This window comes from Echeneis naucrates, chromosome 22 (genome assembly GCF_900963305.1).
Source record: "Echeneis naucrates chromosome 22, fEcheNa1.1, whole genome shotgun sequence".
Lineage (NCBI taxonomy): Eukaryota > Metazoa > Chordata > Actinopteri > Carangiformes > Echeneidae > Echeneis > Echeneis naucrates.
In genome coordinates this window covers 17,689,106-17,701,776 of record NC_042532.1, presented here as the reverse complement: position 1 = coordinate 17,701,776, position 12,671 = coordinate 17,689,106, and the positions used below count along the sequence as shown (strand labels likewise).

General features: G+C 41.1%; 2 protein-coding genes across 4 annotated transcripts; one reads left to right on the top strand and one right to left on the bottom strand.

The window, feature by feature from the left end:
* Nucleotides 1-735: 735 nt before the first annotated feature.
* On the bottom strand, nt 736-3,618 carry cenpo (centromere protein O). Of its 2 annotated transcripts, none has more exons than XM_029493181.1 (6): nt 3,232-3,618; nt 2,946-3,097; nt 2,411-2,561; nt 2,036-2,307; nt 1,612-1,771; nt 736-1,107 (listed from the first exon to the last, which is right to left on the bottom strand). In XM_029493181.1, exons 1-6 carry the CDS (start codon nt 3,251-3,253, stop codon nt 998-1,000), a joined length of 867 nt encoding a protein of 288 aa, XP_029349041.1. In that variant the 5' UTR covers nt 3,254-3,618; the 3' UTR covers nt 736-997. The 2 variants fall into 2 exon arrangements, with proteins under 2 accessions (XP_029349041.1, XP_029349042.1); XM_029493182.1 differs by having other exon boundaries at nt 3,196-3,258.
* slc5a6b (solute carrier family 5 member 6) lies at nt 3,380-12,273 on the top strand. Of its 2 annotated transcripts, none has more exons than XM_029493159.1 (16): nt 3,380-3,427; nt 5,406-5,866; nt 5,987-6,052; nt 6,244-6,295; nt 6,384-6,451; nt 6,596-6,750; nt 7,236-7,376; nt 7,924-8,053; nt 8,256-8,344; nt 9,902-10,014; nt 10,103-10,173; nt 10,258-10,344; nt 11,063-11,232; nt 11,321-11,427; nt 11,523-11,644; nt 11,806-12,273. In XM_029493159.1, the coding sequence occupies exons 2-16, from the start codon at nt 5,519-5,521 to the stop codon at nt 11,935-11,937; spliced, it is 1,851 nt and encodes a 616-aa protein (XP_029349019.1). In that variant the 5' UTR covers nt 3,380-3,427; nt 5,406-5,518; the 3' UTR covers nt 11,938-12,273. The 2 variants fall into 2 exon arrangements, with proteins under 2 accessions (XP_029349019.1, XP_029349018.1); XM_029493158.1 differs by having other exon boundaries at nt 3,386-3,623.
* The last annotated feature ends 398 nt before the right edge of the window (nt 12,274-12,671 follow it).

The following is a 12,671-nucleotide window of genomic DNA, read 5'->3' as shown; positions in this document are numbered from 1 at the left end:
ACTGAGACAGCCATAGCAGCGGACAATCCTGTGTAACGGCACCCTGGGGGACAATTCACATGAATCAGGTAAGACAAAGAAATCTCTGGCTTTTATAAAAAATATAAAAATACACAAATTTAGTGAAAAAAAGTTGAATCAAAAACATGCAGTTCTCCACTCTAGTCTTTGGGCAAATGGATCAAATGTTCAGCAGATCTGCACAGCAGAGAGAGCTGAGAGTGTTGAACCAAAAGGAGGACAGAGACCTCCAGTGTAAACTCAGCATGCTGGACAAACAGCACAGGCACACCTGCAAAATGCTTCAGCAGAGACGAGACTCACTGATGAATGCACATAGAAGAGTGCTGATGGTCAAGGCCTGTGAACCTAAAGCTACAGTCGACATCGCTATGAGAGAAATTAGAGAACACGAGAGCACCGAGACAAATTTCAGAGGTATTAACACATCTGATGGCAGCAGACTTCAGTCCAGCAAAAGCCTGTATCACGACAAAGGCTCTGGACAGGTGGAGCAGCGTCGGTCAGTGACCGCTCCACCGTCCTCAGCTACACCCACACGTCCAACAAGACACAGAAGGAACATCCGGAGCAGTGTGTCTTTCATGCTGATGAAAAATATCGCAACCATTGACTCAATATCGGAAAAAGAGCTGGTCAGACAGCAGCAGAAAGCCAGAGAGGAAAATGAAAGGCTGAGACAGTTTCAGAGGGATGTTTTACACATGAGGGTGACAACATTTATTCAAAGTCTTAAGGACAAAAGCGACAGGGAATTTTATGTGGAACTTCCATAGAGGAAGCAAACCTTTACTAATCGGTCCAAAGCTCAACATTGCAAGATTGATGGGAGAAAAAAAAAAACAAAACTACACTATATTAATGTTTATTATGCATTAATATAATAATGTTTATCAAAAAAAGTGAGAATTAACTATATACATAACCTTTTCATTAAATGTAAAATCTAGTCCCAGTTTTGTTATTTCTGAGTAGATTAGACAATATGCCCCATTGTTTTCATGGTCATCAAAGCTTTGTGCACCGGAGTCTTGATGAGCAAGCTGCAGTTTTTCTTCCACTCTGGAGAATCAGGAAGCTGCTTGTCTGCAAAATGAATAATGATAAATTAATTAGAATAATTAAAAATAATAAATTAACTGAAAAAAGGGAAATATAAGGATAGTGCCAGCACGAACACATTTGTTAGAAAGGTATTCTAGACTTCTGTTACAGCTACTTGTGCCTTTTGGTTACATTTCAAAGCATAGAGGAACATCTGAAAACTAACTGACTTTACAAACTGCCTTTAAATTCAGTCATGAGTCGTGAGTCATGCAGATTATGCAATGGTTTCGATCATGGCATAATCTATTAATGCTTCCCCACCCTCGCTCAGTTACATGTATTCTTTTGATTCTATTAAATGTCAGGTATAAATCTCTACCATGTTTTAATACATCAGACAGACTGTTGCTTTGGATCAAGAACAGTTACAAAAACAAAACAAACAAACCCATATGCTGCTGTTCACTTTAACTCACTTCATAAACATTTCAATCCACGGACAGTCCTCATGCTCATTAAAAAAGGATGATCTGTAAAACCTACCTTCACATTCAAAGTGGACTCTGGTGGGAAGGCAGCTGGTGTGGTCAGCGTATTCCAGGGTACAGAGAACAAGAGGCTTCCCCTTCGACACAGTGAGCATCAGCACCAGCAACGAACACAAGACATTACTCTCCATCACCTCAACGGACTTCTGCTGCTCCTATGAATGGGGTGGGGGTGACAGAGTTTGTGTAAGATCATTTAAAAAGGAATATCATGTATCCTTTTCCCATTGTTGTTATAGTTTCTGAGAGACAAAGAGAGGCCAATTTCTTATCGTGTATCGCAGATATATTAAAATATATTACAGAACTGAGAAAAAATTGCAGCCTAAATACTGCATAGCCTGCTTTTTAAGTATATTTGGCTCTGATGTCCACATATACAAATCTGATATATTATTAAAATAAAAGAAGTTTGTCACCTTAACTAGCTTCAGCTGTTGCTTGCGGCCGGTGAAGGCGTTGAGGTGGCAGCTGAGAGTGTCCAGAAAAACCCTGAAGTGTGACTGCAGGTTGCACTGCTCGGTGAGGCTGTTCAGGGGGATGAACGGGGGAATGTTATGACGACTGATCCTCAGCTTTGGCTTCAGGTCTATCTCCAGATTGTAGGTGTCCAAGTAGACGCCCTCATAGTTTGTTGCCACAGATACGCACACTCCTTTGCCTTGGCGGGTCTTTATGATGTCGTATCCCCCTAGTGACATCAGCGAATAGATATAGGAGACATACAGCAGTAATTAAAACAAATAATGAATGTGTGAATGAAAACAAAGTTCAAAGCAGAAGGTCATCAGTACCAATGAGGTGATGAGCTTGCAGAAGATCTGTCAGTTGGGTATGTCTGGCCATCAGCTGCAGTAACTGGGAGTCCTCAGAGTCCTCCTCCATTTGCATCACTTCTTCATCTGTGCACTGTTTGTTCATAGATGTCCTCAGTTTCTTAAGAGTCTGCAACAAGACAGCGTAACCAGAAGTCAATAGGGTGCAGTGCTGCTTGGAAAAAATAGTTAGTTGTACACAGGGCAACATCTTATTTTTGCTCTGATAATGCATACGACTTCTGCAATGCTTTGATACATATACACTCAACTTTACTGGCAGTTTATTGCAAATTCATCTACTTCTGCGTCATTTAACTTCTTTCTCGGAACTTTGTCGATATTTCTAGTAAGTGTGAGGTGGTGGCCAAGACACAACTTTCATCCCCTCCCAGGTGGTTTCTCCCCAATTCAAGCTTGACACATGTCACATGGCAGAGCGGGCGTTTGTCCGTTTGTGGCATCTGAATGGATCTGATTTAGGAGTCCGGCCTTCTGCAGATGAGTGATTCACCTCCAGTGTCTGATTCTCAGCCTTCAGCCGCTTCCTCTGCAGCCTCAGCTCCTCAGCTTCAGCCTCCAGCTGTTTCACTCGTCCCCGTTGGTGGGGCTGAACCTTCCGGCTCCTCGCCCGAATCTCCATCAGGCTCAGCTGACCTAAAACACCTGAGGACAAAGAAACAAAAACAAAAACGGACGGAAACTCATCTACGAGCTGTTCGCATTAGCATTAGCATTAGCATCACAACGACACGCAAACACACTTCATAGCCGCGGCAGCTTTGCTCTCGTCGGGTTACCTTTCGCAGATGCTCCCTCCATATTTCCGTAAACTTGATTTGTTTACTTTTTCCCCGATAGCGTGAAAGCAGTTCCGGGTTTTTTTGATTTTGGCGGCTCCCGCCTGCGTCACGTTCACGTAACGACGCCCACAGCGCGCAACCCGGAAGTAGCTCCAAGACAATCCACATGTACACAGATGGCGCTCAGCGGGAGGTAATACTTTACGACCAAGACACAAGATAAGATAAAAACAAAGAATAAAAATACATCCACAACAACATCAGCGGCATTACGAAATGTGTCCACTGTATACTTCAGAACTCCTTGTGACAGATTTAAACACGTTTTTAAGCAGCTCGGTGAACATCATGGTGCCTCACACGGACATTAGCAGTGTTGGCATGTGAAGGTGAGTCCGTCTGTGAGCCGTTCACGCCTTTCTAACGCCACCTTCCGTGCTCGTACACATTTTGTTATTCATATTTTTATATAAATGATATTTTTGTGACTAGGTAATTTTCTGACCGCCTTTCTTCATATTCAGTCGCATCAGTAGTGATCTTTAACTGATCTCTCATGTGAACTATTCCTGCATTATTCTTATATCTGGTAGCGACCTTTCTGTACTTTAAGCATTCTCCTAAGAGTTTGATTTGAAATGAAAGGTCGATATTTTGAACATTTGGTTGATTAAAGATAACTGCTGACTCATTTGAGTTGTATGTTAAGCGGAGTTTGGAGTTTGGTGTTTTTCTCTGTTTTAAGTCGTTACTGTACATAATTATGTAAAGTCTTATTCTTTTTAAAATTCTTTTAAACCCTTTCTTCGTGAAGCTTGCATGTTTTCTCCAGACACTTCAGCTTCATCGCACAGTCACAAGACTGCAGATTCTGCTCGGTTCATGGCTCTAAATTGTTTGTGTCTGAGTCGACTGAACGGTTGTTTGTCTCTATGTTGCCCTCATAGACTGGTGACCTGCCCAGGGTGGACTTTGCCTTCACCCAGTGCCAGCTGGGATTGGCTGCAGCTCCCCCCCCCCTCCAATCCACGAATAAGAGATAGAAATATTTGTTGTTCTGTTGAGAAAAAAATAAAAAATAAGTTCAGGGAAGCTGCGAAATGTAAAAGAGAAAAAGACAATTATCCTCAGTTGCAGTCCTGATTTGACGGCAGGTGGTGGAAACAGTCTGTTGTTAGTGGGGCTGAAACTAATACCAGTTTCAATACAGGAGTCATTTTCCAGAAAATCCTGGAAATACTTTCTTTATGGTCTTTGATCTGCAAAAAGCACCAGTTATTTGTCTTTGCAACAACTGTTTACAGGATGGCAGCGGAGAAGGACACTCCCCCTTTACAGCTCACATTTACAAGGCAGCACTCAGTATTTTTGGATCAGGATATTAAGGGCAAAGTTGAGACAGAAATTGTTTGACCTTGGTTCGTCTGTATACTGAGTGTCAGTTTGCACACTGTAGGTTATGTGATCCAATAATGCGTTTAGATAAGTTTAGGTTTTAGAAAGGAGGAAACTGTTTCAGCCTCTATCAGTTTATCTGGGGAGGAAGGAAAATGTCAGCAAACCAGTTCAGGGAAATCCCAAAGGTTTGTGCCTTTGCCAGTCAAATAAAGCCACTCTGATGTTTGTTAGTTTGTTTGCAGGTTTTTTTATTTTCATCCACAGAAACAGAATTAGTCAGCTGTCATTTTGAAGAATGATTAATAGTTTTTAGAAATTCCCCAGACCAAAATTCAACAATTCCTGGTTCTGATATATTTGTTTTCAATTTTTTCCAACTCATTGATTATCCAAAATGGAATGTCTTATAACTTTTTAGATATTCAATATTTTTCTATGTGTAAACTATTTAGATTCTAACAGTTATTCCCACAAAACCTCAGGTGTACTCTGTCTGTATGTCAGAAAATTGAGACATGCTTGCCAGAAGTTTCAACAACAGAGAAAAGTAAAATCCTCAAAATAGTAATTTTTGGTTACGAAAGTAAATCATTTTATTTGGATTATTTAAATTCATCAGTCCATTGAGATGGTAGTTGATAGAGGAATGAATGGAGATGCAAATGTATTGTGGTCAAGTCAAGTCAGTCAAGCAGAGTGTTAGCAGAGTGGTATCCGAGCTTTCTTTCCCCTGCAGTAAGATATGTTTAATCAGTGTTTTCTCTTTCTTCAAGGCTGCTGAACTCTCCTGACTGATGGGTGTCAACCAAGATATTTTCCACCGATCTGACTGTGTGAACTGCAGCAGGACGAAACATCCTCTAGCTACGGTGAGGAGACAATCACCATGGACCCATCCAACCAGAAGCACTTTGAAGTTGTGGACTATGTGATATTTGCCGTCTTGCTTGCCGCCTCTGTGGGCATCGGCCTGTACTATGCTCTGTCTGGGGGGCGTCAGCGGACAACGCAGGAGTTCTTGATGGCGGACAGGAACATGGGCTGTATTCCCGTTTCCCTGTCGCTCATCGCCTCTTTTCAGTCAGCTGTGGCCATCATCGGCGTGCCGGCAGAGATCTACACCTATGGTACTCAGTACTGGTTCATCGGCTGTGCCTACATCCTGGGCCTCCTCATTCCAGCTCATGTTTTCATTCCAGTGTTTTACAGGTTGCGGCTCTCCAGTGCTTACCAGGTGTGTTTGTGTGACATGTGACATGTTTTCAATTGCGCTGAATCAGTTTAAAAGTGGTCCATTCTTCAGATGGGTGTTACCTTATTGGGCTAAAGATTTCACATTGTGCTTGTTTCGCAGTATCTTGAATTGCGCTTCAGTAAAGCTGTGCGTATCTGTGGCACTTTGACCTTCATCTGTCAGATGGTGAGTGCAACACTTCCACCAATCCAGCTTCTTCTTCTCACAATTTCATTTCTCAGCTCAGGGTTATGCTGTCTCTTACCTGTCTAAGATGGACCTCAAAATTGTTCCAAAATGATAAACTGTTTCTTAAGACTATTATCAGCATGCTGCTTTTAGAAACTCAGATTTGTTTTCTATCTCTTTGGCTACAGGTGATCTACATGGGCGTTTGTGTGTATACTCCTGCCTTTGCACTTAATGCAGGTAGGTAGGTAGATTTCCTACATTCTTTTCTGAGTATATCTGAATGGCTGAGATCGTTGGCTCCATCTCTTGCTGTGATCTCCAACAGTTACTGGATTTGAATTATGGGGAGCCGTGCTGGCCACTGGTCTAGTGTGCACATTGTACACAACAATGGTGAGACTGAAAACTGAATTGAATATTCATCACTTGCTATCTGTGATTCTCATCATACCACTAAATTAATACTTTACATACTAATACTCTACACATTAATACAAAGAATAAATAGAGATATAAGTGTCTTTCTCTTCCTGACAGGGCGGTTTGAAGGCGGTGATCTGGACGGACGTTTTTCAGACTGTGGTGATGTTTGCAGGGCAGCTGGCTGTCATTGTAGTGGGTGTGCAGAAGACTGGTGGAGTGTCTGAAGTTTGGAGGAAAATTTGGGAAGGGGACCGCATTTCTGGTCTTGAGTAAGTCTGTGCTGTAAATTGTGGGAAAATGAATGGCGACCGGGGAGGGGGGGGGGGGGGTGTTAAGATAAGAGACAACATAAGATAACACTTTAATAAATTCAATGGGGTGTTAGTATGTTCAAAAAAAGATAATTGATAAACAAGGCGAATTTACAACTACAGTGTTGATGCAGTGCAGTGTACAGATGTAATGTTGATAGGAACAGTGAGACTGAACCACAAGTGTAAAGTTGCAACCTGAAGTAAGAAGAAGGTGAAATGCAGAGTTGGGTGATATTTCATTGCTGAACATTACTTCAGTATTATTATTGGAGAGCCTAAGGTCAAACATGGCCGTGCTAATGTTCTGCAACTAAGTTGTCTAACAGTGCAGACACCTTCGATGACTTCCTGAATTACAGTGACTCTACTCTAGTTTAAATAAAGGTCCATTTTAAGTGTTAAAGTCTTGTGTCTGCTGTGTTTTTCCGTCTTGTGTAAAGCCTAAATCCAGATCCTACAGAGAGACACACTTTCTGGACTCTGGGGGTTGGCGGGATCTTCCTCATGCTGTCCCTGTACGGAGTGAACCAAGCTCAGGTCCAAAGATATCTTAGCTCACGCACAGAGAAGGAAGCAGTCAGGTAAACATTTAAGCAGTGTTTTCAATTTTGACATCAAAGAAGTGAACTTAGTTTGAAAAGGCTTTTTACAGTGAAACCAATTCAGGCAACAGATGTGAGGGAAAGCTTCAGTTTGGACGGTAAATGGACATGACAGGCACATTATGTACACCAGCTGCCTGTATGACACGTCTTGTTCATGAGTCACTCTGACATGTATGTTTACATTATAAATAATAATTTGTTCTAAATTTGCCTTATAAGCAAATTGAATTCATAAAACACTAAAAGGTTGCCCATTAAGGCTGGACAAGATTGTGCCAGAAAGAAATGTCTGAGCAACTGTTGAATACGTTAAAGGGATATTAAGCTACTCGTACTGAAGGTTCTCTAAGCATCAACCACACTCACCCTTAATTTTTCCTCCAGCGCCACCAGCAGACTGACTTAAGTGATTTACAGTGAATTGTTCTGGATTTGCGGATGTTCAAGGTTCTGAGCTTTGATGATCCCTTAACTTTTCCTTTGAAGACCAGTTATTTAGTTGATTTACTGTGCTGATCTGCAGGTCTTGCTACCTGGTGTTTCCATCCCTGCAGTTGGCTCTGGCTCTCAGCTGTGTGATGGGGCTGGTCATGTTCGCACGCTACTGCGACGAGGATCACTCTGAGAAGCCGAGTGGCTTGTCTATGGACGCTGTGAGTTTCAGTGTTTTTGTTTCCTCCACTGCGCATCATTAGCCAGTGAGCCCATTGCTTGACTAAAAAAATAAGAAATAAAACATTTCAGAGGCACACAAAACTATAGCAGTAGTTGTCAGATTTATATTTGTAACATCATATTTACACAAAGAAAACTGAAGGTCTCAGAGAAACGTGTTCATGTTTTGTTTCCCCTCAGATGGTGATATACTTTGTGATGGATATGCTGCAGGGTCTGCCTGGACTGCCTGGACTCTTTGTTGCTTGTTTATTCAGTGCAGCTCTCAGGTGTGGCACTCTATTTTGATTTGTTATTTAATTTAACTCAACGTATGAATCAGTGGTGCGGCTTCCTATCAGTCAACACATCAGTAGCTATAATTTTTGTTAGTTCAATTTGGTTGTCAGTCCTTGTGTTTCCAATTTATGGTTGTGTTGTGTTTATCACAACAGGAAAGATGCTGAAAAGGATTCAGTAGCACAGGCAATTATTTATTGGTCAAAACACCTTCGTGAACATTTCACATTTCAGGTGTTGACCCGTGACTGTGATGAAGTCCTGGAGGGATACTGTCCTGCATGTTTTGGATGTTTTCTGCTCCAGCACACCTGATTCAAATTATCAACTTTTTATCAGACTTCAGCTGAGCTTGATGACCAGCTGATCATTTGAATGAGGTGTGCCAGAAGTAGGAAACATCTATAGCATAGTAATAGGCCTAGCAGAAACCAATGCAGCCTAAAACAACTGTAGCCGTCAAAATGATCATGCAGGGAATAAACCCCGTTTTCATTCAGTAAATCTTCATGAAGCAGCATTCATTTATCAGGACTGTGGTATTAGTTTACATCAGTTTTAGCTTGGTGGACCTCATCAATGGCCAAATCGGTGTGACCCACCTAAAAATTGTCAGCTGCCAAATATTGTGTTGTTTTATTTTTTTATTTCACAGGGCTTAAGGTACTCTGGCACCGATGGACTGCGATTACAAAAAGATCAACATTAAAAAACAAACCTGTTGATGCGGGATATTGTCCGGTTCGAGCAGTCAATTGAGTTCACCTGTAAAAGAAAGAGAGTAATGCAGCTTTCCCTCTCAAACAAACTAACATCACTAAATTTACTTGAGTACTGTACTTAAGTAAAGTGTATGAATATCTGTACTTGAGTATTATTTTTGGGGGATACTTTTTACTCCACTACATTTCTGCACTACTAGTCTAACATTACTCGTTCATTGTTTTTAATTGTAGTTGTAACGAAGTTGACCTGTTGAGTGAACGCTATGATATCGGAAGTCGGAAATTTCCGAGCTGTAATATAGAATTCTTGGTTTCCAGTTTTCGTAAACACAGCATCCAAGCTGGGTTGTTTTGTTTTTTTTTTCATCGAAGTCAGCCAAGATGATGTAGAGTAAGTTTATGAAGCCGGGGCGAAGTCGTTCTAACACCAGACAAAGAACTAGATAAAGATAAAGTATCTATCTAAAAAAAAAAAAAAATTTAAAATTGCAATTTCCCAGTCTGGGATAAATAAAGTATCTATCGATCTATCGATCTATCTATCGATCTATCGATCTATCTATCTATCTATCTATCTATCTATCTATCTATCTATCTATCTATCTATCTATCTATCTATGAATAGAGGAGCTGGTTATTTATTTCCTATTTTGTATTTAGAATAAGAATTAAATAGTTTACGATTGCAAAATTCAGGCTCAGGATTTTTTCTTACTTTAAGCCCTGAGTTCAGTAGATGAATATCACATTCAACTAAGTACTTGTTAGATAATTTTAAAGATGATTATTGATTACCCAGTATGCCTTCTTTTTCTTGTGCAGCACCATCTCATCGGCCTTTAACTCTCTGGCCACTGTGACAATGGAAGACCTTATCAAACCACACTTCCCTGCCATGACGGAGGCCAGAGCGACCCTGCTGTCCAAAGCTTTGGGTGAGCCCCATGAAGAGCTACAGACTTTAGAGTGCTGGATGACAAACACGTCGTTCATTCTAATGCTAACTTGTGTCTCGTCAATAAGCTATGTCCTATGGGCTGCTGTGTCTGGCCATGGCCTATGTCACTCACTTAATGGGTGACTCGGTTCTGCAGGTAAGCTCGGGGATTGTTTGATCAAATGCTAATCATCATATCTCATGGAAATGTCCACAGAATAATGTCATTTTTCAACTCCAGATGGCTTTGAAAATCTTCGGGATTCTTGGTGGTCCTATCCTGGGCCTGTTTTCTCTCGGGATATTCTTCCCCTGGGCCAATTCCACTGTAAGTCGGACAGCATTGTTAGCTCATTCCTGTAGTCATAGTATAATCCTGTTATATTGCTGTTTTGTTTACTTTGGCCTGAATGACCATCCCTAAATTAACACCTTCTAGGGAATTTAATCATAATATGTTTTGAAAGGAAGTCGCCCTTGCCTATTTGCCACTTCAGGTCCCTCACTGCAAGTTATCGTCTTAATGTGGAAGTATTTAACTAAATATAAGGACATAAAGAGTTCCCAGTGTCACTAAAAAGAAACATATGCAAAACAATGTGCTCATAATATCTGAAAAATAAAATTATTTACTATTGTAAGTCATTTCAGCCTGACATGCACACATGGATTCAAATGCGGAAAAAGCGCTCTTTTGTTTGTTCTTGCAAAGCTGGTTATTGCATTTGCATCATACGCCAATAACTCTAACTGCCCTGCAGAAATGTATCTGTGCCAGACCATCTGCTGCTGTGTGGCTGTCAGTTGCGACACCTATGCACCTCAGCCATTTAGGGTTTAGTTTTTTATTTCAAATGAGAGACCTGAATGAGCTGAGAGAGACTTACTGACTCACATAAGGACAGTTAAATCATAACTAGTAATAGTATTAGCTATTATCAGGCAGTAAATTGCTCTCTCTGTCTTCAGCCCCCCCCCCCCTTATCTTTTGTGTGAAATGGGCACATACCTGTAATTGCATTTTCTTTGGCTTCTCTTTTCTCTAGGGCGCAGTAGCAGGTCTGGGTTCAGGTCTGGCTGTGGCTTTCTGGGTTGCTGTTGGGAGCATCCTCTCTCATACATCTGCAAGATCACCTACACCAGAGTGCAGAGTCCTGCTGGGTCCAGACAACACGACTACCACCATTCACGCTACGCTCAGCAATGTCACTCTGAGGTATAAATCACGCAGACAGCACAGCACGTGTTTTGTGTTTACCGTGATCATCAAATCAAGTTAATTTTCCCATCTCTTCGCTCTCTAGCCGGCCCTCTGGACTGAAGAGATTTTACTCATTGTCTTACATGTGGTACAGTGCTTTTAACTGCTTCACAGTCATTCTCATCGGCCTCATCATCAGCTTCCTCACAGGTGGGCGAGGTCTTGTATGTGCAGATGCTTTCTATCACCCAGGAGTTTTCTTCACAGTCCGATTTCATGTCTAAAAGGGTATATTTTCTATTTAGGTCCTACGAAAAAAGAGGATGTACATCCAGGCACAGTTTATCCTTTGTTGGGGAAACTGGTGTGTTTTCTGTCCAAACCCTTCAAAAAGAAGTTCTACTGTGTGACTCCACTGGGGAAGACAGTAAGTTTAACTACTGAACAACACACTTAAACACACTAAAATTGGACTGTAACAAAATAAAAAGTTTGGTAGAGTCGACAGCTTCTTGAACGGATGAACAGTTCATGACATCAGTTATTTAATCTTTATTCTCTTTTGTGTTTGTTTTCAAATTGTTATAGCTTTCATCAGAACAATGGCAGCCTTCACAACAGAAAGAGAGCAATGGGTCGGTCCTCCAACAAGAGGAGAGGCAATCACAGGCTGAGACAGAGAGCTTCTTCCCAGCTGTGGAGTATGAAACAGCTGTGTGACATCACGGTCTCTCGCAGCAGCCGAGAAAATGGTTGAAAACATCACACACACGAGCACTTGTTTGAATACGGTTGACTTTGTGATGAACACTTTAGCTCAACTTTGCACTGTCAATTGCTGCAGCAAGATCAAATCTAAATGTTCAGCAATGGAGATTTTTTTTTTTTTTTTTTTTTTGTGGGGAGGTAAAGCTGAACCTGCAAATTTCACAAATTGTCATTTGAGGTAATGCAGTTACATAATCACTGATTTATGCCTAATAAATGCGTTCTGACTGTAATGGCGAAAATAAAACCTTTTCCAAAAATGGATTAAAGATTTTGTAGTAAACTCTTGACATTGTTTTGTCCTGTAATTTTTAAGCGGTGTGTCGTTTCACAGAGAAAAAATCTTGTCTTAAAGTCCTCTTGGATAATAGCGTTTGTGAGTTAAAGCTACTGCCAAGACGGCTTTAGCCTCCTGGTATGGAACAGTGGTCAGCACTGAGGTCTGACAGCTTGGGGCCTCTGTCTGCAGGTCACATTTTTTATTAATAGTTCTGCTTGACAAAAAGAGCCCTGTGCATTACACCCCTAAACACAAAGGTTGTGTTATTATTCCAGCTAATAATTACCATGTAAATGACCATATACATGCCTTTCAGAGAGACAATATCTTTCAGTAGCATATAGAGGTCATGTCTTTATATTTACTTCCCTGAGTTTTTTTCATCCAAAGAATCTCAAATTAATCT